Genomic DNA, 27,980 nt, shown 5'->3' with positions numbered 1-27,980 from the left:
AGGATATCAATGACAACCCACCAGTATTCCCCACAGATATGCTTGATCTGACCGTAGAAGAGAATATAGGAGATGGATCTAAAATACTGCAGCTGACAGCCATGGATGCTGATGAGGTAGGAGCATGGTCTTATATTTAAATATGTGTATTAAAAATGCTATGCTGGAAATACATGTTTTTACCTGTTTCCTTATTCACTTTGTGAGAGCTTGGCTTTGGGAGTCATTATGGTCATGCTTTAAATTGCGTTTGGCCCGTTCACAAAACTGTATGCAGTATCACAGTCACGCCCAGGCAAACACAGGGGAGCAAGTGAGACAAATACTCTACAGCTTGAAGGCTGCTTACTGGTTTGCATATAACGAGTTAATGTTTTCCTAACATCTCTTAATGAGTGGGTCCGCTAACGGCAAAGACGCCCCTCATTTTGGTTTTAGATGGTCTTGTTGTTATCAGTCTCATCATACACCGTGCCCAATGACTGGGCGAAGGTGCTGGACCGCCCAGCTTGTGCTAAAGATTTATTGACGTTCAGTTTAAGACCACAGCTTGAGATCTAAACTAACTTTGAAGCCGAGATGTTGTAGCTGAGCCCAGTTTCAAGGCGTGCAATAAAATTCATGTGAGATGAGCCTTGGAGAACAAGGAAACTTTGAGTAATGCCTGCTTGCCCTTTGCATAGAACTACTTGATATCGATATTACCCTTTCCTAAAGAAGGCTTTATTTCACCAAAAAGAGGGGAAAAGAAATAATGCTGGAATATGTGCTCTGTACATGAACTGATTTGCAAAATTGTTTTGCCCGCTTAGATTAATTACTGTGAGGACGCTGCAACTAAGGAGTTACTAAGAAACTAGCAAAAGCCTCTGAGCAACTGATGTTAAACAGTTGGCTTAGTGAGGGATGTTGCAGTCTTGTATGTGTCAGGCAAACATACCCACATATAAATTGATGTATTCATTTCGTTTGGAAAGTAGGTTACGAGAACGTTAATCATGTTGTTTCATTCACTTGAGCTGATTCTTTCCTTTGGAGAAAGGCCTAGAAAGTCAATGCGAACATGCAAAGAAGTTTGTGTTGACATTAAAATATAGGGTTACACTTGACAACAGTGAGGAATTCTTGCATTCAAATAATAAGGTAATTCATCCCCCTCAAGAGAATTTTATTTCTGGCCTTTTTTTGTGTTAGCTTGGTTAGTTGTCCTGTGATTGCTAATTGATGTACTTAATCTTAGTACTACATGAGGAACGACTGGAAGACCCTCAGGAATGGTATGAATGTGATTATGAACTTGTTCAGGATTTTGGAAAGGTGCATATCTGTAACAAAAAAATTGTAGCTGTTTGTCTTCAGTTTAGGAAGCAGTAAATATCGAACTACCACTCTCTGCTGTGATATGGCAAATGGATATCTAAGATCTTAGCAATATATTATGCCCCAGCCTCTCTATGACCATTTCTGAACTGCACCAACTAAGTTATCCATTCTGAAGCACTCCAACCAGTGGGAACTGGTTTACCTTAGACAGAAATCAGCCAATCTTTTTATAAAAAGGGATGATTTCATTTTCCCTACCAGAAAACTTATAACTCAAACCCTTTGCAAAGACTCCAAGGTTTTTTAGCAATGTGCAGTTTAGGGTTGACATACTTGCCTTCCCCACCCCCCGCTCCCCAATCCTCTTTGAAGTTGAGGGCACAGTGAACGCTCCTTGTTTTTCAGATAATATTTCTGCAACTTTACATTTTTCTGGCTTCTTTCTTTGCACATGCAAGCCCTATATGCAGCTTGGTAAGACGGCGTGCTGCCTTTGCTACATGCCGAGGTGCTTTCAGAATCAAAGTTATAGCTTCAAAAGGGTAAGTGATGGGACCTCTAAAACTCCCGGCTGAGTTGTGTACAGGAACCCCTCTTACAAATATTTTTAAATGGTAGCATGAAGGCAGCGAATTTCAAACCCTTGGCTGTTGTAATAAGGATATTGTAGGGATCTGAGAAAAGATGGAGAGACATTCTCTAGGTGCTAAGTGGTACCAAAGGCTTTAGCAATTAAAACAGCTTCTAGCACTTTGCAATTTTCTGAAGTCAGTTGTTGACGAGAAATTTTTCTATAGCTTTTGAATAGGTTTTACATATCTGTATTTTGTTTTGCTTCTCACCTAACTCATGGAAAGCTACTGATTGGATTAAACCAGTATCATGCGTGGCTGTGCGGCTTTAGCTGCGCACTATGAGGAGGGCGCTGGCTAGGCAAACCAGCGGTGAAGAGCACGGCCACCTCTGAAACCTTAAATTCCCATCAGATGTTTTTGCCGAGCTGCACAATCGCAGGAAAGCCCGTGACATCCCCAAGGTACACCTGGGCACACAGATGCCACTGTATGTAGCTCTTCGGGGCTGGGCACCTGCAGAAGCTTATTTTCTTTCTAAATTTTATTTTATCAGTGAAACAACACTCCGGAGAAAAAGTTTGGCGTGAGGCACTCTCATGAAGTCGGGTGACTAGTGCTTGTCTCTCATCTCACAGATACAAGCGGGTGTTTATTGCTGTTAACTTGCTTTTATAGGGAAGAGTGTTTGAAACAGCTATAGGATTTCTTTCTCCCTGCTCTCTTTGATCTGTTGTTCACTGCAGAGGTGCCACCTGCAAAACCCAAGCTCTGGCCTGGCACCGGAGGAAGGCACGATAATATCTGCTCGCCCACCAAAATGCATTGCTGGGCATAGTCAGCACACAGGGTGTAGGTACATGTATGCAATGATGGAGGTTACCAAACCTTCCGTGCCCTTCAGCCTGTCTTGGAAAAAGAAGGATGTGACCCCAGCATCTTAGGTCTCTTGAGTTTTCCCTTAAATACCAACGTCAGTCTGCTAAGAAGAAAAATGTATGGCTGAGTACTGGCTTTTGGGGGAAACGTTGCCCAAGCTGGTGCACTTGCACCCCTCGGACCACCCTCTGGCCACAGCATCACGCCGCGCAGCCAGCCCCAGGGGGTGGCTGAGAACAGACCCCAGGTGTCATCCCTTCTTCTGGGAAACCTCAGGGCTCCTCGGAGCTAAGGCCTGTAAGGTGGATTGATTCTCTTGCTAATAATCAATGATGGGGGCTGGATGCAGGTGACTTCTTCTCAGTGTTTGTGATGTAGGGCTGAGGCAAAATACACTGTGTCAGTGTTTTTTGAATGGAAGTTTCCATATTTTATTCCTAAGTTTTAATTTCAACTGTTAAGGGGAAAAAAAAAAGTTATCATTTTTCTATGTAGAATTACTTTTCCTTAATTTTTCTTTTAACGAAAATGCTCCAAGTCCATATGAATCTTTTTTTCCAAGGATGAATGAGATACTTTGACCCAAAAGCAAATGCTTTTGACTTCCAGCACAACCCAAGAGATCAGAACTGTGATTTTAATGACACATGATTTGTCGCTTTGGGGCTGTTTATTTATAGGGATAAATGCATTTCCATGCAGACACTGGAGCTTTTGAGGGGCTGCTGCAGGCACAGCTCCCTCGAGTTTCTCCCAGCTGGGAGCTGCAGCTCTTGACATGGGTGCTGGCTGGTGGAGCTGTCGCGTGGCCACCCCTGGTCCTCCCTCCTCACAGAGAGAGTCCAGAGGAGGGCTACAAAGATGATGAGGGGACTGAAGCATCTCCCCTATGAGGAAAGGCTGAGGGTCTGGGCTTATTTGCCTTGAAGAAGAGAAGACTGAGAGGGGATCTCATAAATACCTACAAATATCTTAAGGGTGGATGTCATGAGGACGGAACCAGACTCTTCTCAGTGGTGCTCAGTGACAGGACAAGGGGCAATGAGCACAAACTGAAGTATAAGAGGTTTCAGTTGAACGTGAGGAAGAATTTCTTTACTTTGAGGGTGACCGAGCCCTGGCACAGGCTGCCCAGGGGGGCTGTGGAGTCTCCTTCTCTGGAGATATTCAAACCCTGCCTGGACGAAGTCCTGTGCCCCCTGCTCTGTGTGAGCCTGCTTGAGCAGGGGGGTTGGACTGGGTGATCTCCCAAGGTCCCTTCCAACCCTTGCCAATCTGATTCTGTGATCCCTCCCTCTCCTCCTGCCTCTGTCCCACCTCCAGAGAGTAGGAAAGGCAGAGCTGACCCCTGGCAGGGATTTAATTTAACCTTTGAACATAAAGCAAGAAGAATAAACACTGATACCTGTTAAGAGAGAAGGCGTTACACTACTTGGTGATACTGGCTTGAGATTAAAACAGGTATCAGAGCTTTATGGTATTGAATGGATGCGATCCTTTTATGAACAGCGGGGCAAAAAGTGTCTGGGCAATCTCGTCATTTCACGTCTCATAAATAAAAACTGTGTGCGTATGCGTCTTTACTGGGAGACTGAAGCAGGGACTGGGCAGGAAGGCTGTTTATTAAAGGAAACTGTTCTGAAAAATATTCGCCAAGTGCAGTTACTGGAACGATTCTTGTTTTACTGAAAATTATGATGTGGTTTTCCTGGCAAATAACCTGATTTGACCACTTCTGTTTTTACTTAGGGAGCCAATGCCCTCGTCACATACACTATTATCAGCGGTGCGGATGATAGCTTCCACATTGACCCCGAGTCAGGAGACCTGATAGCCACAAAGCGCCTGGACCGGGAGCGCCGCTCCAAGTACTCCTTGCTGGTTCGTGCCGATGACGGCCTGCAGTCCTCAGACATGAGAATAAACATCACGGTTAGCGATGTTAATGACCATATCCCCAAATTCTCCAAGCCGGTCTATTCTTTCGACATCCCGGAAGATGCCACTCCAGGTAAATAGGAAATGACCCTAGAATTGACTGAGTTTTTTCATTTTCCCAATCCAAAGGGACTCGAGGGGGAGGGGGTAGCAGACCTGTTGACTTGGCCAGGAGGCAGAAGATGCTGAAAGCATCTATCAGATGGGGGGGAGAAACAGAGGGAATCACATCATGCTGAAAGTCGGCTTGCTAGCAAATCTGTATCACTAGCGAGGTGAAATTTCTTTTCAAGGGGAAATAGAGGAATCATTGCCGCTTAAATGAATCCTAGATGCAGACTAGGAATTATGCCTGTATCCCAGTGGAAGCCTCTGAGAGTGAGAATACTTAGCCAACAGAAAAGTAGGAGGAGGAACAACTTGCAGAATACAAACAGTATAACCTATCATGAAAAGATGTAACGGTGATGCTAGTATTGATTTAGTGAGCTATCTTTAATCAATATGACTTAGAGTACTTAATTCACCAAATGTAGGATTGCAAAATGGGTGACCATTGGGCAGCCAGCAATACGCTGTTTCCTTAATCATGTCCCCTACGTGTGCTCAGTTACCAACCATAACATCGTATTTCCTTGATCTTATCTTCATCTCCTCTTTTTGACAAGGTTTTTGTAGAAAATCAAACCTTTAGATAACTCTTTCTGGTTCCAAAACATGTTCGCTCACCTCTTGAGTCTTTTTCTTCTTTTAAAGTTTATTTCCTATGCAAGAATGTTTTGATATTTCAAAGTTAGGCCATAAGCTAGAAACTATTTAGACCAAAAAAAAAAAAAAAAAGTTTTCAAAAGCTGTGCTATGTTATACATCTCCAGATGAGAAATTAATATTTCTGGCAATAAATAGTTCCTAGTATTTTATGCAGAGTGCTAGCATAAAAGCAGTATCTGCTGGTATTGGTAACGGAAGCATCTTAGAAACTTGCTCTAAAACAGGAATAAACAAAGGAGAAGTAGACATGAAACAAGAAGTAAACAAGAAGACATGGTGGTGGCTTTCAAGCTTTTATTAGGGCTTTCGCTTACAAGCGTGGGAGGCTCAGCTTGGGCCAGCCAAGTTTACCCCCATGCCTCCAACTTTTGCACTCTGTCCCACAGTCGCAGTCCCAAACTTCAGTGGTGTTTTGCATTAAAGGATTACAGTGCAGTCAGCTGTGCCGCGGGAATCTGATCTGGAAGCAATGGAGACGTCCGTGCAGCGCGGGGCGGTTCGGTTGCTGATCCCCAGCTTCTCTCTTGTCGCTCAGAGCCCTTGAGGCTCTGTCTGGTTTAGCAGGGATAACCCTGGAAATGGCGAGCATAATTCTCTCCACGTTAAGATGAGACTTCTCTCTTTAATCATTTATAGGGTGTACATTTGAGCCTTATACCCGGCTCAGCGGGGACAGATGCCGAAGGAAGAACAGGCTGGTTTTATACCTGAAGTGCTGCAGCTTCTCCCATTCCGTGCTCCAGCAGCCCCGGCGCAGCTGGCCAGCTGGTCCGGAGGGGAAGCTCTGCGAGGTTTTGCCCTTTGGGGCTCCACTCTCTATCCCAGAGCGTAACCCCAGAGAGTAAACCCCGTTCCCCTTGCGGTCTGGCAGCTGCAGTTGGGAATTGTCCCTTCCCTGGGCCTCAGCGAGGGTCCCTGCTCAGCCCTGTGCTGCAAACCCACGGGAGGGCTGATAATCCCATCCAGTTTTGCCCTCTTCGCCAATTAACGTACAATCAGAAAGGTCAAAGCGTGAGGTAATCAAATGGGCGTAAGAGGTACCAGCGTATCCAGCTGGATCAGAGGAAGCTGTGGCACCATGATTCGTTCTGGGGATAAGCAGTTTTCCTTGTCGCGTAGCTCGGAAGTGGTTAACTGTGCTGGGACGCGGGTCAGTCATCTGCTTCCATGGAAAAGAAACGCAGTGATTTACTTTCTTGGAAATGAGCTGATCTTAGTTATAATTAGTGTTCGGAATACTAAAAAGTGACGTTAATTTCCAAACCTTAGTAAGATAGGTCAGTCACGCGGAGGCAGCTATGCAGAAATGAAAACAATGGCACAAATTCACAAGGAGTTGAATTTCGGAAAACAGCGAAGAACGGACCCCTCTAAGGTTTCTGGTTTTCTAACCACAGTTACCCTGCAAAGGCACTTTTTCAAAAAGTAGAGCCGGGATATTCAGTATGTACTGACATTTTGGTTTCTGCATTTAGAAAGAAATATCTAGAAGGTTTCAGAACTCGTATTTGTCTGCGGGGAAGAGAGGGCCTTTTGAGTCGTAGAAAGAAAATACCTAGCAGGAGAAAAGGCATTTTTGCCCCAGTTGATATCTAATCTGGACAAGTTCCCATTTAAAGATAAAGCCAAATATTCCTGGCCATTTCTTGGGGTGGTTTTTTTTTTTTAGTAGCCCTTTAAAATACATAGAATCATAGAATGTTTTGGGTTGGAAGGGACCCCTAGAGATCATACTGAATACTGTTCCTTTCACCGTTGAAAAACCTTTCATAGTAATTAGTTATACAAGATGGAGTCTTGAATCTCTACTGGAGGATCTCTCTCAGTCTACAGAGCTGCTTGATGATGAGCCGGCTCTGAGCACACCGGTGAGCTGCCGTTGGCAGGTGACTGATTCTGCTGTCCTGTCGTGCTGTGCAGGTTCCTTAGTGGCAGCCATTCTGGCCACTGACGACGACTCCGGCGTCAACGGGGAAATCACCTACACCGTAAGTGAAGATGACGAAGAAGGTATCTTCTTCCTGAACCCCGTTACCGGAGTCTTCAACCTGACTCGCGCGCTGGACTACGAAGCACAGCAGTATTACATTCTTACCGTTCGTGCGGAAGATGGGGGAGGCCAATTTACTACCATCAGAGTGTACTTCAATATATTGGACATCAACGATAACCCGCCAGTGTTCAGCATGACCTCATACAGCACGTCTTTGATGGAGAACCTCTCTCCAGGATCCGCTATTCTCAACTTCAGCGTCACCGATGCAGATGATGGTAGGCATTTCCTCATACTCTGTACCTCTGATGACGGTAAATACCTATTTCACCTCAGCAATGTATTAGAAGCCCCAGTAGAAAGGCCAAATTAGGGCTGTCTTTAGGATGCCATCGTACGCTTAAATTCACTGCGTGCTCTGTAAATAGAAGTTATTTTTCTCATATTTCACATTAGGTTTAAGTGGGTGGTTTCTTCCATATTTTTCTGTGCGCTAAATTAAAAATACAGTCAAATATTGCTTTTAACTGCTGTTGTGGAAACAAATTGCTGAGCTGTATTTTACGTAGAGCATGTTACAGTGGTTGAATACTGTGATTTCTCCCCTGGTGCTTATGTTGCACATTTGAATTAGATCTAAGTGTTCTTTCAGATTGTTGGTTTTTTTTTTTTTTTTCCTCAAAGTTTATACTGTGTTCTAAATAAGGTTCTGGCAATATGAGACGTCACCTGCAATCATCTTAAACGTACCATAACTTTTAAGTGTGTCATGAAGAGAATACCAACCTACAGGGTATTAATAGAGGAGGTTAAAAAAAAAAAATTATTAACAAAGATCATGGGAAAATTTCTCATTAAAATAAGCTTTAATCTTGGGATTATTTATGGCATCTAGAGGGTGTTAATGTGTTGGAATGTAAAAGATACAATCTTTATAGCTGGCTTAACCATTTTGCCATACAGTTTATGTCTAAGCAAGAATAATTATAGAATATGGCTATAAAATACATAAAAATCATTCCATAGCATACTGCATTTTCTTAAGTGTCCACAGACATTAGTCAGTGTGACTTAATACAGAATTATTCATAACACTTGTGCTGACTTTACAGGTGAGGGTTAGTTTTGTGACATGTTAAGCAACCTCGTCTCCTCTTGGCTTGACACCGGCTCAGCAAAGCCCATAGAAATGCCTTACGCTGAAACGTGCGCTTCAAGCGCCAAAGCACCTACGTGCTTCGAGGAGTCCCAGTTTATGCACATAAAATGACTGAGCTGATCAAGTTTATTCAGTAAAACAGTTTTTTCCTCAGGAAATGCTGAGTTGTTGAACTCAAACATTTTTGTGGGAACATAAATTTCGTGCTGATGGATAGAACTTTCCATGGTAAAAATTGTGCAACTGCTTTTGAGATCAAACTGAGAAAGCGAGCGAGAAGAGATTCCGTAAGATAAGCCAACAAGTCAGAAATTATAACTTGGTGATATCGGCTATTCTTGCATGGATCTCTCTTTCACCACTCTTGTTAAAATTTTTATTTTATGTAAACTAAATAACTATGGAGGAGGAATCTGTGCTTGCATCATGCATATCCAAGGAAGCGATTGTACCTTCAGACCTGTAGCTAAATGGGTTTGTGTCTAATCTATCTCCTCTTTTATTCCTTATTTTCCTGTTAGGAGTACAATGCTTGGTTTCAAATCTTTTTGGAAGTTAATTTCACTTAGCCATTATGGGTCTGTTTTCCTTTTCTCTCACACCTCATACATTCATTTCCATCTGCGCGCGGCGGACGTGAACTATATCATAGCACTGACGTATCATTTTACATTCATCATGCACTCAATTATCAAGGAAGCAAATGAGTATGTGAGGAGCAATGCAATGAAAAGTCAGATATCCTGCCTTTTATATTTTTCTGGCACGCTTACTTTTCTAACAGGCTGGATTTAAAATTATTAGGACAGAAGTTTCATTCCAAGAGCGTGCCAGGTGGAGTTCCCCCATAGGACTGTAATTTCAGCAATTATTATGATCTATTGGTGTTTCTCTTTCAAGCCCAAACTTGTTATCCAGTGTCATCTTATATTTAGAGTACAGAAATAGCTAATACTACACTCCTCTGCGTGTGGCTCACAGGTAATGCGCTCCATGCACACAAATATAATTTCGTTGATTATTTATATTATATGGTCTCAGAGTTTGAAGGAGCTCTGAAAAGACATTGTTTTACAACGAGGTGTGCCTGTTGTTTTAGGATAAACGCTGATAAAAGACAAAAACCTGGTGATAGTGAAACTGTTCCCATTTTTATTTTCTTGCTCAACACACTCCTTGGGAAACAGTAGCTGTTTTTCTCGCCTCGGACAGTTTCACATACAGATGCATAGTAAATATCAGCCACAGCTCTTGGTTATTTACAGAGCAATAAGGAACCCAGTTTCCTTAAACACATTTATTTTAAGATTCAGATTTTAATTTTTTCCACATCAAATGAACAGGAAAAAGCACATGCTTGTCTATTTTTTTAGAAAGTATGGCAAGATATTCCTCCAGGCAAAAAACGGTGGGATTTCCCAGTTATGCTCTACAGGTATTTACAGAAGGGGGGGACAAGTAGGATATTTTTTCTATCTCATTAGTAAATAAATACAAATAGCAACAAGACCCTTTCAAAAGAACATCATCATGAAATTGATGCCTCCATGTCTGAGCTCTCACTCAGAGTTTTATCAGATTAAATAAACCCAAAGCTCAGCAAAAAGGATGCCCCTGCGTTCTCCCTAAGAAAAGCCCAGCTCCAAACCTAGGGAGAAGGGACGGATGAGGCGCACAACTCCAGTTTGGCAAGCTGTGTTTAAAAAAGAATAGTTCATGAAGTGGCAGTCCTGGCTCCACCGATATTGAGGCAACTCTCCTCCTGCTTCACAGTTTAATCTATACAAGCATTAGCAGCATCGAAACCTTATGAGAATATAAGACAAGGGATGAAAAGGTACATGGAGGTGAGATAAAGAAGAACAAGAAGTAAATTTTCTAGGACCAAACACCACCATAGAAAATGCTGGGGGGGAAAAAAAAATTATTTTTAACGAAATTTTTTTCTGTAAGGTCTAATTCCTATCCATTTCCAAAGTCAATTGACAAAAATCTTGAATTGCCAGAAAGTATTTTACTGAAATCATAAGCCTTTCGTCCACATAATTAGTCATTTGAAAATACAGATGAACAAAAAATAGACTAGCTTTAAACTCTCACAGTGCTTCACTTGATCAAAGTCATGTAGAAACACTAATATCTGGCATATAAATGTATTAATTTCTTTAATTGCATTACAATATTTTGTCTTTCATGTTTGGTTCTATTTATTTTATAATTAGAAGAGAGAGGGGAAAATGCCAATTAGGGTAGCTGCTGGGGGAAAGGCAAGCAAGAGTAGAGTTCCCAAGTCTGAGCATAATCAACAGCAGAGATTAATAAATCTAATGCAGGAATAATTTTGTTATCAAAGCAATTCAGTTGGGAGGGAGAGGAGCTTCTGAGTAAAAAGGACAAAACGCACAGCAAAGTAATCAGCTACTTCAGCAGATGGCTTGGTTTCTTTGCATGAAAAAGTGAGTTTGAGGGGTAAATTAGTAGCAAACAGTCTATTAACCTACTAATCTGAAATCACAGTCTTCATGACCCAAACCAAGAAAACAAAATTTTCAAAATTAATTGAAATAGGAATAAGATAGAGATATGTATATACACGACACACAGATGTATATAAATGAGAGAATACTCATTTCAATTAGGTGTTCCCCAAAATGAGTTATTCCAAGTGAATTCTGGAGCTGAAGAGGTAGCATAAATTTATTCCCTGTGTGGCATGTTTAAGGTCATTTCACAGCCTTGTCAAGATTCAGAATGCATTTCCCTTACCAGAATTACAAATCTCTCCCTTGACCATAATTGCTGGTTATGTTTCGATCATAAGATGAGGGCTGTTCATCTGATATTTTGGAATACCATGCCGTATATGGGAAGCATACCTCTCCCCAGTATTCACTCTTGGCTTGCTCCAGCTAAGCTTGGGAGTTTCTGGTTGTGGCTTTTTTTAATTGGGTGGAAGAATTCATGAACTAATCGCATTAATAATAAACTTGCTTAGTTGAACTGGGGAGAACGGAAGAAAACAGCTGTTCAGTGGAGGAGCAGAACTATTGAGTCTTGGTTTCAGAAGGAAAACTCTTCAAAACCTTTATCCCTAGGGTAGATGGGGTCCCTCTGCGGCTGCCCCAATTAACATCCTTCCCTCTCTCTCTTCAACTCTTGTCAGAAAATAATTATTTCAAAGGCTTCTGCTCCTCTGTGAAACTTGGCTGAAATTAGCTGATGGATTCAAAAATGGTGATGAGGAGGCTGAACAGGCAGCACAGTCGTACAGCCCTCACTCGCATAAGAAATGAGGCCAGAAACACTTATATCTAGGTCAGTGGGATGAAGTCATGTTCTCTACCTTTCTTCTCCCCGCCCCACCAGGCTCCAACTCGCAGCTGTCCTTCAGCATCGCGTCCGGGGACAGCGCGGGGCAGTTCGGCATCGACAACAGCGGGGTGCTGAGCATCAGGCAGCCTTTGGACCGGGAAAGCCAATCTTTCTACAGCCTCGTCGTGCAAGTCCATGACATGGCCCCTCTCCCGGCCTCCAGGTACACCAGCACAGCCCAAGTTTCAATCATTCTGCTGGATGTGAACGACAGCCCTCCAAGCTTTATCTCCCCGAAGCTGACCTACGTGCCGGAAAACACGCCAATCGACACGGTTGTGTTCAAAGCACAGGCGACCGATCCCGACAGCGGTCCGAACAGCTACATCGAATACAGTCTGCTCCGGCCTCTGGGAAACAAATTCAGCATCGGCACTATTGATGGTGAAGTGAGGCTTACTGGGGAGCTTGACAGAGAAGCTGTGTCCAACTACACCTTGACTGTGGTAGCCACAGACAAGGGCCAGCCATCCCTTTCTTCATCTACAGATGTGGTGGTTATAGTCCTGGACATTAATGACAATAACCCACTTTTTGCCCAAAAGCTTTATAAAGTAGAGGTGGGCGAAAACACTTTGACGGGGACGGATTTAATTCAGGTGCTTGCTACGGATGGAGATGAAGGTACAAATGGGCAGGTCCGCTATGCTATCGTGAGCGGAGATGCCAATAATGAGTTCCGTATCGACTCTGTGACAGGGGTGATAACAGTTGCCAAGCCTTTGGACAGAGAGAAAAAGCCCTCCTATACATTGACTGTTCAGTCAGCCGACCGCGGGAGCAGCCCAAGGACCGATACCACAACAGTCAATATTATTCTGAAGGATGTCAATGATTATATTCCCACATTTGAACTTTCTCCCTACTCTGTGAACGTCCCTGAGAATTTAGAGACGCTTCCGAAAGTTATTCTTCAGGTGAGTACATTCAGCAAATGAATATGTGTCTTCTACAATTATTAGCATGCCTCAGTATATGGCGTTAATGTATGGTGTCTTTCTTCCAAAATGAGAAAGCTGCCTGTTGGCTGTAATCTAACATGCAGTGGTTGGTGGCTTGTCTTCCTTCTTGTTTGTTTGGGTGGGGTTTTTTGCTTGTTTTTTACCAAAAGTTTATATTATGCTTTGGAGTCTTGTTTATGTTTTCCCTACCTATCTTCCCACCTACACTGGGGCTCTAAGAATTTGCTCTCTCATCTCAATCTCAACTTTCATGCAACAAATCTCTCAGTCTGATCATTGCCTACATCCTTACATGGGATGAGGCTGTGGTGCCAAACACTGAAAGAGCACTAAATGAATTCAGCCAGCAGGGCACACAGTACTTGCTTGAACACGGAGCTCAGTCTGCGCCAGATCATCTGTGGTTTTCACTGAGCCCCAACACTGGCTTTACTGTATTTATGCTTGAGAAAAATAAGTAATCAACTATTTAATATTTTCAAACTATGCTTTCAGGTCCATCACCACCGTCTTAAGTCATTTTTACAACTACAGCTAATTTATACTAGCTCCTACTAGCATAATACTAGCTACTTAAGCATTGATTCAATCCATTAATTTGGATTACTGTCACAGAGAATATTTCCTCTGTCCCAATAAAATTTTACAGTTCTTGATATTTCTTCCCACATGGTTGCATTGCTTTTGTAGGTCGTAGCAAGGGACGATGATCAAGGCCTAAACAGCAAGCTTACTTACGTTCTGGTGGCTGGGAATGAAGAAGGAGCCTTTACTCTCTCGGCCAGTGGAGAGCTGCGCTTGGTGCAGAGCCTGGACCGGGAGGCAAAGGAGCAGTACGTGCTACTGATCACAGCTGCGGATGCAGGTAAAGCAAATGGGCAGTAGCTTCTGTCACTTTAAAACATTGCATTCTGGATAGAAAAGAAATGTTTTCATGAGCGTCTGAAGCTTCAGTGGATGGAGATTGGTACCCAAGCTTCAGTTCCAATCTCTGTGGGGAGAGCTGGGCTTACCTGATGTCGAAGGGAGTTTGGTTTTTGGAAATCAGGACTTTTTCCTTATGTCTAGTCCTGCGATATTAGTAGGACTCACTACAGATTTAGGTAGGCTGATTTTTGTCCTGCAGTAGCAAGCAGTCCTACCTAGGTCACAAGAGCCTCATGCATGGTAATGAAAAGACACTATAAATGGCAATAAAACCCAATATAATGTTGTCATCAGAAATGTGCGGACAGGTCAAATCAATGGCCAGAGAACAGCTATGGACTACTCAGATAATCTTACTGAAATCTTACCCCTGAAAAGTAATGGCAATTTACATTTCAACATTTTAGTTTTCTACTTTGCTCAGCATCCAATCATATGTTTGCTCCAGAATCCCAAATGTACTCACGTTCCCACAGTTTAAAACAGGATGTGAATTCTTGTTATGAAGATTACTTACACTTTCACTTGAGGTGTCCGAGCACAAAATTTTGGTTTCAGATTTTGGTATGAAGATTAGTAACAGAGACACCCTGCATCATATTCTGGACCGACCTCCAGTCCCCCACAGTCTGATGGATTTAATTTACTGCAGAATTGGTTTTACTTTCTAATAATAAAAATAGAAGCAAACCCAACATGTTGACAAGTGGATACAATCGTGTTTTCTGCCATATTGTGTGCAGTATCTTGTGTCAGTGACAACATCTATGGCTTATATTTTCCTATTGCAGCAGCGCTCAGGTATTTCACAGCCTGAACACAGCTGAAGCTGCGAAACACAATTTTAGGACTTGACGTATCATTTGTCTTGTACTTTGGCTAGAGATATGGTATGCTTCGTGTTTTTTACACTGGCTTTCCGTTACTCTATAGGAGCAAACTGCTCACTTGTGACTTGGACTTGCTTGGGCTTGAACGTCCTTACGTTCCTTCAGAAGCTGAGGCTGGACGTGTAAGGGAAAGCAGATCCTTGATGTCTGTTTACTCTCCCAGTCCAAGTTGGCAGGAGTCAGTTAGGACTGTGCAGAACTTGTTAGCTCTATGTACAAAATACCCCAAGTCTGAACTGATAAGGGGTGTCATGCAGCCAACGATTATTGTCCTTGGAAAAAGGAGAGGAGCAAGAAGTCAGTTGTAGCCCATGCCTAGTGCTGTGTGTAAGCCAAAAGCTTGACAAGAGAACAGTCTTTTCCTAGACTCTGGCTTCTAAAAAATATGAAATCCAGGAATTTTACCCAACCATTCCAAATGAAAGTATTTATTTGTGTTGGGAGATGTCTGAGTTTCAGATAATCCAGGGGAGACCTTAATACATGAAGTGTTCGTGGGGCCTTTGCCGTAAGTGGCTGACAAGAACAGCAGCTTGTGTTATTAGTTCCTGTGCTTAAACATGTAGATATTATGCTGATTAAACACTGTTTGAAGCTGTTGGGTTTTTTAAATTTGCTATGGTCTTACGAAGTTAACTCACAGGTTATTCCCTCCTATCGAAGTGGTCGAGCCCCCATCCCTGGAGGTATTTAAAAACTGGGCAGATGAGGTGCTTAGGGACAGGGTTTAGTGGTGGGATGGCAGGGTTAGGGTAACGGTTGGGCTTGGTGATCTTGAAGGGCTTTTCCAACCTAAACGATTCTATGATTCTATCGGTGTTAAAAGGTACTAGCAAAAGTGTTCCAGAGCAGACGTTCTGTAGTAATTTTAAGCTAAATTTAACTGTTTTACTGTGGTTTAAATTTACAATTTGACTAACCCGCAGTTAGTGTGATTTGGTATAGTTTTCAGCCAGCCTTGTGAATAACATTAGATAATATCTTCTGATTAGACCGGAGGCTTGCTCTAAATACTTGCCATCAAAGAATACATTTAAAACTATTTAGTCATGATTTATCTAAACTGAAACATCACAGGAAAATGTCCAGCTTCTGTAGAAGTCAATGCCAAAACCTTACTTGATTTCGTGGCAGCAAGATGTGGACCGTAGTCATAACAGATACTTAAGTATGTAACATATTTAAAGTACTGTAAGAAATTCTGGGGGATCCCTGTTTTGTTTGAATTAGTCATACTGAGTTCAAGCAGTCTAGATGGTAAAGAACGCTCTGGAATAGAATGTCTTGGACTCTTAAAAAGCCATGTTTGTCACAATATTGTGCAGCAAGCGGGTTCTGTAACGGACAGTTACAGACTCTGGCGTTTCTGTCAAGCTGCATCTCAAATTTTATATTACTATAAATGGCATTATCATATATAGAATGTACAGGTACTTCTGCAGACGTTTGGCAGCTGGGTTAGAAAAACATTACGTGGGAGGAAGCCTTCCTAAAAGAGTTGCAGCTTATCGGAAGAAAAATGTTATTGCTTTAAAATATACAAAATGATAAAAAAGCTTCCAGTTATGGGTACGTGATGGATATCCAGGTGGTAACATATTGACCTTTGGTAATTGGTGCCTCCTTCATTAAATCAGGTAGTTCTGGCTGTGCTAGCAGGAAGATGGCAATGACACAATCTTGAAATGGGTAAAAAAAGTGTTTTGAGTATTATGTTCGTCAGCAGCCACTAAAGGTTTATAGAAGAAACTCTCACAGGCACGTCCAGCTCTTTGCCTAAGGTAACTATTTCTTTGGAGTATCTTTGTATTTGTTTGATAACGCTTAGAAAGAAGGATTTTGCGTAGAGACAATTCAACCAGGGACACACACGAAACAGGTAGTGTTCCCCTGTAGGAAAGCAGCTGCACACCTGCGGCTCTGATCGAGAAATCAAACTTAATTCAACTCCAAAGTTTACCCATCCCAATTTGGAGCCCCTCTTGCAGCACAAGCTGTAAGACCAGAGTGCATGAATTATAAATATAATGACAGGCAAAATGATGGACTGTGGAATAACATGATAGTGTTTAGATTGTGGATGCTCCCCCAAAATGTCTGCTAACATAAACGCCAAGAAACCTACATGCAACTATTTGAATGTGGCTTTATGGGGTCTGTTTCTACCACATAAATCATTTGTTTTGCTTCGCTACTCCCTTCTTCAAATGGCAAAATGGCTGGGAAAAGAGACTTTATAAATTTTTTTTGACTCATCTGGTAGGGACGCAGCACTGGGTGAACATTCGGTTCTGGCATCATGACAAGAACTGGTGCAGCTGCTTTTATTGTCCCCCATCTTTAACTCTTTGAGCAATTTTCTGGACAAAATGTTAGCATTCCAACAGTCCTCCTCCTTTTAGTCCTTGGTTGCAGGGATGTTGAGCAGCACATCTGGAAACCTGCTAGCTGCCCAGGACTACTGTTTAAATAAACTGCAACCACCGCCTCTTGCTTTGGTTGGTCAGAATGGCACATTGCCACAGTAAAACCAAAATCAAAATGTGATGTTTCTAATTAAAAGCTGTGTTCCTGTGGGGTGTGTGGGGTTTTTTGGTTTTTTTTTTAATTATCTATTTACTGATTTAGATAAATAGTTCTGAAAGAAATGAATCAGTGGACTGATTATTATATTTAGTTAGCTGTTCTTTGTATACATCCCTGGCCTGTAGGAAAAACAACCATATGTTTTTTCTTTAGAAAATATGGGTCGCCAACTTATGCATTCTTTCCTTCAAGAATGCAGGAGGGCAACCAAGCAGAGAGGTTATATCCTTCTCAGAAATTCTCTTTTGAGAAAGGCGTTTGGTTCCCTTCAATCCTAATAGCAAATGAAATCTGACAATGTAGTTGTATTGGGGTTTAACGAATTTTAAAGTATTTCCCAATTCAGGGTGGCGAGTAAAGGACCACTGTATTTTCCAGTAATGGTAAGAAAGAGTCTCGAGGGTTAACATTGTGAGAGATTTATGTGACTGGGCTTAGACATTTGTACTCATCCTGTTTTCTTAGCATACGCTGTATTTCTACTTAACAGGCAGTCTACAGTGTGAAAAGATGTCACCTTAAAATAACGGCTTGTATTTTCAAAACAAATTCAGCTATTTTTACATCTTTTCTTATCTTACTTTTTAATCTTGGCGCTGTCAGAACAAAGAAGCAACTCCCAAATTTCCCTTAGAAATGCCCTGTTTTCCATGCTTTCTATGCTATATCCGAATACACACATCGCTCCCAGCGTGGGTGAGCTAAATGAAGCTGCCGTACGCTTACCTTGGTGCTTAGCACTTTACAACATGATTGCTCTCTTCCATGGTCTTGTTTTATGCCACAGCTGTTTCAAAATGAATATTGGTTTCTGTCCCAGCTCCAGCTCCATTTATTTGCTTGCCCTTATGGAAGCCATCCCTCATGTCAGTGCTGTCTACTTGAGTCTAGTTTTACTGGTTTACTATTTTACTAGTTTTCTTATTTTTGCTGTTTTAATACTGCTACTAAAACTATCGGTTTAGCAGTTTTGCATTATTTTTTAAATTATTTCTAAAGCGGGAGAACTGAAATGGCGACACTCATCAGTGAGTTCATAGTGTTGATTTTGTCTTACCATCATCTAAAATCAGGAGAGAAAGAATTGAGAATGGCTTTTTGGAGCTGTGGGAAGCTAATAGCAGGATCTTACCCTTTCTCAGAGCCTAGAAACCGTTAGCACTTTTAAATTTTTCCCTAGAAGACAAAAGCCCAAACAGCTATTTAGGAAGTGGGTTTATGGCAAAGTCAGTCCGAATGTCCCCGAGAGAGTAATTTGTCAAGGAAGCGAGCGTATCCCCATCTATATGATGTGACACATTTACTCCCCAGAGGAGATGAGGGCTTTAGCCCGTCCCTTCAGAGGACCGCCCCATGAGATGTGCAGTCCAGCCCCAGAATACCATATGAGGGATTTGGTCTTCTATTTGGAGTTAAACCTTCGTTATTAGATCACTTTTCTCAAAATAGTTCAGCGAGAGCTTCTGGGCTACATCCAAGCGTATATGTTCTCTGGGGCGGGGGGCGGGAGAGGTGTATATTCAGGGTGGCACGGGGCTCAGGCTGGCCAGCGCAAGCTGAAATATCTGTGAAAACAATCAAAGTTAGTTTTTCACTCAGGTTAAAATCATGGACAGAACTTCAGCGGTAAAATCAACTCAAACTGATGGTGGATTTTATTTGGACAAGGCAACCAGAGTTAGAAAGACCTGTTCAAGATGTTTATTCTCTATAGTTTGGACATACTTGGGGACTTTTGGAAAAGTCCTCAGTTGAAGTGCACGCCTCTCCATTCAAACATTTCTCACATGTGTCGTTCTCTTTCTGCTCTCTGTTGGGATTGTGGAGAATCCAGCAAGGAATTGATGGGCTTATTTATGATGGGATAAACTTCTTCTAGCCAAGGTTTGATGGGTGAGCTGTTCTCCATTTCACTGCATTCAACAAAAGAAAAAGAAGGGAAATTATTTTAAATTATGTAAGAACTTCTAATTTGCTGGTATTAATGTATATATAAAATCGACCAATTACTAAACTATAACTTTTAGAGGTATTATTGTTTAGAAACAGGTCTTCAGAGATTTTGCACTGACAGAGGCAGAAGCAAGAAGGTTCAGAAACTGGGGTGTTGGAAGAGAGCCAGCTACGGCAGAACCAACGTGGGAGGGGGGCATCAAGCACAGTGTGTGCATGTTTGGGCTTTGCAATATAAAAACCTGCAGCACAAAAACATAGCAATGTTATTCAGGTCCAAGTGGTGTTGAGGAGAACTCCGTAGGTTCTACCTCAGTACGGATGCAAATCCTGTATTTGTTTTGTTGGCTGTTTCTTTTAATAGACAAGCAGAATCCTAATGAGGGTAATGTACTTCTCTTCTAGAGTCTAGGAAAGCCAAAAATTTTGGTCTTTCTACAGGCATTCTTGGAATGTTGAAAATATCAAGTTTTATTAGGTAACTGAATCTTTTGCCTCTTTGCATCCCTCATAAGTAAAAGCAGTCCAGACTATTGGTAGAACCATCATTATTTATTAAGAATTTTTGGTTTGCCATAAATGTTGGTAAGAATTGCTGTCTCTTTCAAGGAACATAATTTTATGCCACCTAAAAAGACTGAGCGTAGGTGATGGCCTTTCTTATTCTATCAAGTTACCTCATCACTAACGAGGTAAACAGGAATTTCCAGTAAATCAGTGTTGTTTCTCATCATGCAGAGTTTCTTACAAGAACTTTGTAAAAATAACGAAGGAAAAAAATAGAAATAAAGAGCTTCAAATACCAGCTTTGCCAGGGATGTGTGTGCTATGAACTGCCGAAGCTGATTTCTGCTCCTTCTTAAAGGGTTAATCTAATAAAAAGCGATTAGCATCATCTTTAACACAGGATTACAGATTTATCTGATTAACATTTGAAATACTTTCGGTTGTAAATGATAAAAGTATTGATCTATGGTAAGATGAGATCAACTGTCCTATGTACTGTTCTGTATGGAAGACACAGTCCAAAGAAGTTCTTACCACTCTTTTTCAAGTAGCTTATCTGCTTGGTAGGGATATTTTTTCTCCTTTATTTCCATCCACGTTGGAATGGAAACTTCCACCGCGCAGTTGGGGAAAAGTCCTTTCTTGCTTTGGTTGAAATACTGTTCTCAAGATGTGTGATTATATCTTGTGATGATTTCTTGAATGTCTACCCCCATGTTCACAGAGGACTCGTGGGCACTTACCATAATATGCAGCAAATGCGAATGGGATGCAGTCGCTTTAGGAGCCTGCTCAAATTAGTGTGAAGTTCATTAAATGAGGCAGTTATTGTTCTGATCCTCGGCCTCGTCCCACATGCATGGTCTTAAGATCTACTTCTCCTCTCAGCCCTACCACTGCTGCGGTACAGCTTAATCCAATGTATATTGGGCAGTCAGGTCAGCTCTGTTGCCAGTAAACACTTTAATGGGAACATACAGAGAGGGAGTGATGAAAAAGTGAGAATTGAGCATAATAAATATGCCAGAGCAATTCAGTTTTCATTGAATTTTGCCATGGTACAGAAAGACATTGTGCGGCATTGATCCAAATGAATGAAAATGTGACTGTCATATCTTTAAGCTGTCTTCACTGTTGTCCTGGCTTTTGGTTTTTTGCTTCTTTTTTTTTTTGCTTTACTATTATTTCTTAAATTCTTGGTGCTAGTTTGAGGGGGAAAAAAAGAATGGGTATATCTCTTTGAAAACAAGTTTCAGGTAGCCTCAGGTTATTTAAACTGGAAAACAAGCTAGAATATAATGCTTAATATGTAGGATTTAGTAGACGATTGAACAATTCAAGGAAGAAAGAATTGTCAGTTTGTCTCTTATCTCTTCATTCATCCATCTTGCTATGGTTAGTTTGGAAGTTTTAAATGAAAATTAATTTAAAATTATTGTCCTTCTGCTGGCATCACTTTGCTATGAAATTCTACTTCAAATGCGCTAATGAGTTTGCTGAATGTAATCTGTTTTGCAGAAGAATAAGATCGCTAGAGCAGTCATTACACTCTGCAATTTCTCAGCCTTGGAGAAATACTAAGATTTTTCCAGTCTTGGCGATCTTAAACCATTTTTTAAATTAAACGTTACACCTTATAAATTGAAAGTCTGCTAGCTCATTCTTCAAATACAAAGCTACAATTTCAGGAAGCCTTAATTGCAAGGATAAAACAAGTAAAATATGCGCATATGGCCTGAACGCTTATCCTGCTGGTTAATCTTCACTATTTATACAGGGTGTTTTTAAAGCATAATTCAAAATCATGCATTGCAGGAATTTCGCTGTGGGATATTCGGGAGTCACAAGCAGTCAGAAACTGCCTTAGTCAGCACTCCCTGCAGGAACCAGCGTCTCTATTTATTCTGTTTACAGCAATAACTTATAACAAGGAGAAGTAATTTGGTGGGTTTAAGAAAATATTTTTTTTTTTTTTTAATGTCTCTGCCTTTCTTTTAAGTTACAGTTCCACTTTCTTTAAATCTTACTTAGGTCACCAGAGGCCTTGGCGGTTTGCATGGTCGCGCCTCCCCTCCCAGAACCGCCCGCAGTGCGGGCACGGGGAATTGCCCCCTCATGACCGGTCATTTGCCAGGTTTTGCTATGAGCGTTGTGTTCAGCTGTGAAAACTTTTCCTTAAAGTTTCATTTTCCGAAACATAGTTGGAAGAAGGCAACTTGTTTCTTTGGAAATAAATGCCGTTCTGGCATACCTGCGATACCTGTGTGTGTCTTCTCCTAGCACCCTCTCTGGTGACCTGTGCCTTGGATGTTAATAGATTACAAGGGTATGTGAAGGGGTTTATGGCACGTGGGATTAACACTTGTGCCTTTCGTGGAAGGAGAATGAAACTGGACAGCTGCAAGTCCCTCACGGGCATCTGCTTGAGCCAGCAGCCCTGTCTCCAGGGGTTCTGCTGCGGGCGGCAGAGCAGCGCTTTCAGCCCTTCCTTCGTACGTCTTGAAATTTGCTACACAAAAGCAGCAATGGGGAAAAGTGCTAAACTGGGGGAATGTATTCTCTACTGGTTTTCAGGAATGTAAGGGCTAAGTTTGTCATAAGGTGTAGGTGTAGAATGAGATTGTTACATGGAACGGCTTAAAGTTGTGCTAAATAAAGTTGTGGCCAGCAGGTCGAGGGAGGTGATTCTGCCCCTCTACTCTGCTCTGGTGAGGCCTCACCTAGAGTACTGCGTCCAGCTCTGGAGTCCTCAGCACAAGAAGGACATGGAAGTGTTGGAGCGGGTCCAGAGGAGGGACACAAAAATGATCCGGGGGCTGGAGCACCTCTCCTATGAGGACAGGCTGAGGGTGTTGGGCTTTTTCAGCCTGGAGAAGAGAAGGCTGCGGGGAGGCCTGATTGCGGCCTTTCAGTACCTAAAGGGGGCCTATAGGAAAGATGGGGACAATCTTTTTAGTAGGGCCAGCTGTGACAGGACAAGGGGAGATGGTTTTAAACTAAAACAGGGTAGGTTTAGACTAGATATAAGGAAGGAATTCTTTACAATGAGGGTGGTGAAACACTGGAACAGGTTGCCCAGAGAGGTGGTGGAGGCCCCATCCCTGGAAGCATTCAAGACCAGGTTGGACGGGGCTGTGAGCAACCTGATCTGGTTAGCGGTGTCCCTGCTCCCTGCAGGGGGGTTGGACTAGATGACCTCTGGGGGTCCCTTCCAACCCAAAACATTCTATGATTCTATGATTCTATGGAATATATATACTATATGTTTGCTATATTCCATGTGTTTTGTTCTCGGTCTGTGTTCCGGTAGATTTTTATTTTTTTTTGCTCTCTGGGGAAACACCTGCAGGTAACTTGTTCTGATGAGCGGGTCAGAGGAAGAGAACAGGGATAGGGAAATGTGGATTTAAAACCGTCTCTGTCCGTGCAAGTCCCATCCTTTGAACAGTATGTTAAACGTATTGCAACGTCACGTTGCCCCTGTTGGGAAACTGCAAAGCTTAATGAGTTCATAGGGCACAGTCAGTCTGGAATTTTGATAGGAAACTATCCAAATTTAAAAATGATGCATACAAAGCCAGATGAGAGATCCCATCTTGCGTCGCCATGTGGGACAAGGACTTCTTTTGCTCTGTCAACGCCCATGTGAGTATGTGTGTTGGTGCCTGTGCGTCAGCCTAAGTGTGGCGGGACATACCATTGCTTGAACAAGGTGGGACTCTTGGCTAGTGATTTTTTTCTTTTTTTCTTTGTTTTTTGGTTTTTTTTTTTTTTTTTAGATTTAATGGATTATATTCCCAAATTTAGGTCTTGTCTGCTCCCAGCTTCTTTAGGCTGGTAGATGAGGGAGGATATTGAGGTTTCCAATATCTGATGCAGTACAGAAAAGTTTGGTGGTTTGTTTTTTTTTTTTTTCTTGTCAGATAGTCCTTGCACAAGTGCAGATCTATCCCCACAGTTCCCTTGTTTTTTTCCAAGTACAAGTTCTGTTAAACCAGCTTTGGGAACAACTACTTCTTTGTACCTAACTGTGAGAAAAACTCAGATATGACATACTCAGAAATTTGGAAAATCTGGGTTCCTGCATGGTCTCATTCACCGCTCACCCGCTGAACTGAATGAGAGTCAGGCTAGCTTCTAAGCTTTTTGTTATGGTTGTTTATTAACTGCTTATTTCAGCTTTTCTCTCAAAATATACCAGGTTCACCAGTTTTTTAAGACTTGGTGTGGAAGCCTGTAGTGAAAAATTGAGTAAGAGGAAAATAAAACACAGTGTATCCAGCCAGGACGAATATTTGTGGTGCAGTCTTGTAAAAAGCACGACTTATTTTTCTCATTTCGCATAAGCACTTTCTTTTGTGTTCCTGATAAATAAGTTAATTTAAGGTCATCCACGTTTCAAATTGAGCTTTGTGTGCACTAGAAATCCAAAGCGCAATACAAGCTAGTTGCATTGAACTTACTGTAGCTCCACAGTTATTTTAAAACTCACCAGTCGTGTGAAGCTGAGCACACCCTCTCTGCATTTAAATGCATTTAGGAAGATTTGCCCGCTTTATTGTGAGAAAGGCCTTGTTTACCTGAGTTTTGAAAAGGTTAATGGTCTGTAATAACACATACAGCTTCCAGTCCTGGGACTCATTCATGGAGTGTTTGACTGGAGAAGTGAAATCCGCTTTGTTGCAAAGCAACACATTTCAGTGAAGCAAAAATTCCATTTCTGTTAACTCGCTTTCCAATTTTCAGGATAATGATGTGTTTAATTTACCACAAAACATGGTAAACTGCCTGCAATATGAGTTTTGATTAGTCATGTAGATTCATTTTATTTAAGTCTAATCCCTTTTTTCATTTTAGTGAAATGTATCTAGGGTTTTTTTGCTTAAGTTTCTTGTTAGTTTTCTAGCACTTAATTTTGATATTTTAATGCTGGCAAAAACGTTGAGTTCCTGGTTTCTGAAAGGAATGATCGTTTTACTATCTGCTGTGCTAACCATGGCACAGACAGGACCCAGAAGCCATTAAAGCTTCAAACAGTATGCGGGGAACGTGCTGAACACATTCTCCTATTTCTAATTTTTACTGTGAGCCATGCAGTACCACACAGCCGAGATGATTTCCAACAGCATCATCTTTTCCTGAGTTTTCTTGAAGAAAGTAAATGGCTTCACAAGTTCTCTCCAACTGTTTTCTCTTACTGCTCGAGTCCCCTAAGTATTCTGATCGTTCCCCACTCGTGTTGGTGCCCAGCTATGGTGTGGGGAGCTGAACGTACGCTGGAGCAGATGGTGCCATGTGTTTGGGGATTACAGGGAGCCAAGGCAGTTTACCTTCCCCATTCCCCAGGACGAGGGTTGCTGAAGATAGCAGGTGGCAATCTCTTCTTCTAAGGGGGCATGAGTAGGCCAAGGCAAAAGTGGAAGCAGTCTTTAGCTGCATCCCTTTTGGATGACTTCATGGCTCCTAAGCATTAGCAGAAATTAGGAGAGTGAGTGACTTATGATGAGTTCACCCAGAAATGCGTATTGTCCTCTCTTTGCTGGTTATCCTGCATTTGGGAAGTAGAAATCATCAAGTTAAATGACATTGCTCCCCACTGTCACCTTCCTGCATTTAGTTTACTTTATTTTACTTCCATCGGTGCACATAGCCAATATTTTTCATCCCCCTTCTCCTGGACAGCATAAGCAAAAGGTTGAGAGGGCTCATTATAACTTCTAAGCTGACACATTTCCAATAATAATCACATTTTTGCGGCAGTCAGCCGCAAACAAGCGTTGGTGAATGGGGCAGAAGACCAGCTTGCAGGTCTTTGCCAGTCCCGCCTTGCTGGGAGAAGAGAGGTCCTGCCCCCGGGCTGCTGCCTGCCTGCCCCATGGTCCCCCACAGCTGTTTCTTCACATCATCTCCTCAAATGTCCCATGAGGAGAGGGCAGCCACAGCCCAGCGCTGGCCAAGCTCAAGGTGGCCCCTTGTAACCTCCCCCTGTAACTTGTCCTCCACCGCGGGCCTCCTAGAAGCAGGCTCCCAAGGTCTGCTCCTTCTCTTCGTCCCCAGACACATGTTTACTTGCAGATGTAAGCAGAAAGCTTAAATTTTTGGAAGAACATCCGTGGGAAGCAATTTTCTTCCTGAACTCAGCGTTACTATTTTGACACTATCCCAGGTTAATCTTTATTTCAGCAGCGATGTGTGGACGTTTGCGGGACTGTCTGCTTAATATATATGTACAGCTGTCGCTTAGAAAATAAACTGTTCCATTCATAGAAACAGACCACAGCGCACAGAGATGGGAAATTCAAAATAATAATAATAATTATTAATGCCATCGTCTTTTAAATTTTAAAGATTTGGTATTCACTGAACAGTCAATCTGATCTCTCCCATTTAGTTCGCATCGTTAACTTTATGTTCTCCAGTTATTAATCATTTGATGGTTCTTTAATACCTCTAGAAAACCTTTTTTCAGCATGGATATCCTAGAGCCTCTGTGGTAGATGCTATTTGGGGATTTGGGAAAAAAAAACCAAACTAGTAGTATTCTAGCACTAGAGAAATGCTCTAAATAAGAGGTGTCTGACAAAGAAAGAGTTGCTGCTTCTGCTGAAAAATAGTTCAGACTGTTAAAGAAAAATGGGTAGAAATGTTAGTGCAAGTTCACTAAGGGAAAAGTATATGTTTCTTTGTGGAGCTAACCCTCAGGGCCGTTTGGAGGAGTACTCAGAGGCTTGTGTGGCTGTGTACAGCAATTTTATATGGGATGCAACATGTCTGGTTTATTAAAAACAGTTTGGGGGCATCTTGAGTGTTTGGCTAATCTTGCAGAATTTACACAAAATTTACTGCACTGATTTATGCAAAATATTAAGTGCGGTTTGAAGAGCAAAGGGATGATGCTCTAGCATAATAAGAATAACTGACTCGGGAAAGATTTGCTATCGAAGCAAAACTAAGAAATCTGGGAACTCAGCCTGACCATGGAAACTACTTCTTTCACCACAAATATGACATGTACATTTTATGAAACCTACTTATTACCAGGGGCCAAACTCTGTGGTCCTTATGCAAGCACAACTTTCACTGCAAGTTCACTGAGGACGGTAGAGTTTGGCCCCAAGCTATTTCTTTTCCATAGAAAATTACTTCATTTGTAATTTCCTCTTCTTATATTTCTCAGTAACTGCAGAAATGTGAGCTAGTCATTTAATTTCAAGTGAATAAAAGCTTTGAGGACCCTCTGTGAAATTGCAACTTTATCTTTCAGTGTAATAGAATAAAGGAGTAAATTTGTGGACGTGATGTTTTACTTAGAGGGGAAAAAAACATATTTGGATAACTACACAGACAGGAAACCAACGTAGATGCGTGAGTTTTTCCATCTAAGTAAGATGAGAAAGATTTGGGGGTTTGAGCTGAAGAACAGTGACTCGGGATGCTACAAACAGCCAAATTAATATTGAGCTTCTGGGATGTTTCTGCGAGCACAGCGCAGCCACAAGCTAGTGCTGAACGAGGTCTGGGTTACTTACGTTACCCTAGCTAATTTTATTAGCATGGTGCTCAACCTTGGCTGGTACATGCACTTCTCTGAGGCTAATATAAATATATCCATACCGCGTTGTACCATACCTCGTAGATGCATCCAGTGGGGAAGCGGAATCGGGGAATAACGGCACGGAGGATGCAGGGGGCTGAGGCGAGGGCTGGGGTTTGACCCTTGGAGTGTTTGTTTGGTACCCTGCAAATTCGGATTCCTCAGAGAGTAAAGGGGGCCAGGGCTGATCGGAGTCAAAAGGCTGAGCCAAAAGCTGCTGCTATCAGTGTAACCCTGAGCAGGAGAACATCCATAGCCCGTAAGCAGCCATTACATCTGGCATCCCTTTTGACCATTTCTCCTATGTGACCAAAGACTTAGCAGCCACGCAGGAGAAAGAACAAACCCATTGTAGCGTTTCGCGGTTAGCCTGTGCCCGCATGGTGCTTTGCCAGCAGACATGAACGTGTTCTTTCCATCCTCCTCCCTCCGCCAGTCCTGTGAGCACAGCTAGCGCGACACCGAGCCCGAGCGTGGTGCTCCCAGCCAGGGCTGGGCCAGCCTGCAGAGCCGCGCTGGAGCTGGTCCCATCGCCCCAAACCTGGGCCGCCTAG

The 27,980-nt window shown here is 42.2% G+C and overlaps 1 protein-coding gene across 1 annotated transcript in view; it reads left to right on the top strand.

The window, feature by feature from the left end:
• FAT4 (FAT atypical cadherin 4) overlaps positions 1-27,980 on the top strand; it is a 132,713-nt gene that overhangs the window by 61,936 nt on the left and 42,797 nt on the right. The window contains exons 2-6 of the mRNA XM_009642236.1: positions 3-116; positions 4,524-4,785; positions 7,404-7,754; positions 12,002-12,924; positions 13,660-13,834. Coding sequence (XP_009640531.1) covers positions 3-116; positions 4,524-4,785; positions 7,404-7,754; positions 12,002-12,924; positions 13,660-13,834 — 1,825 coding nt within the window. The remainder of the gene's footprint in view (positions 1-2; positions 117-4,523; positions 4,786-7,403; positions 7,755-12,001; positions 12,925-13,659; positions 13,835-27,980) is intronic.

The sequence above is a fragment of the Egretta garzetta genome, unplaced genomic scaffold (assembly GCF_000687185.1).
Source record: "Egretta garzetta isolate BGI_Z169 unplaced genomic scaffold, ASM68718v1 scaffold467, whole genome shotgun sequence".
Classification (NCBI taxonomy): Eukaryota; Metazoa; Chordata; class Aves; order Pelecaniformes; family Ardeidae; genus Egretta; species Egretta garzetta.
The sequence above is the reverse complement of the archived record's forward strand: the minus strand, read 5'-3'. Positions and strand labels throughout refer to the sequence as shown.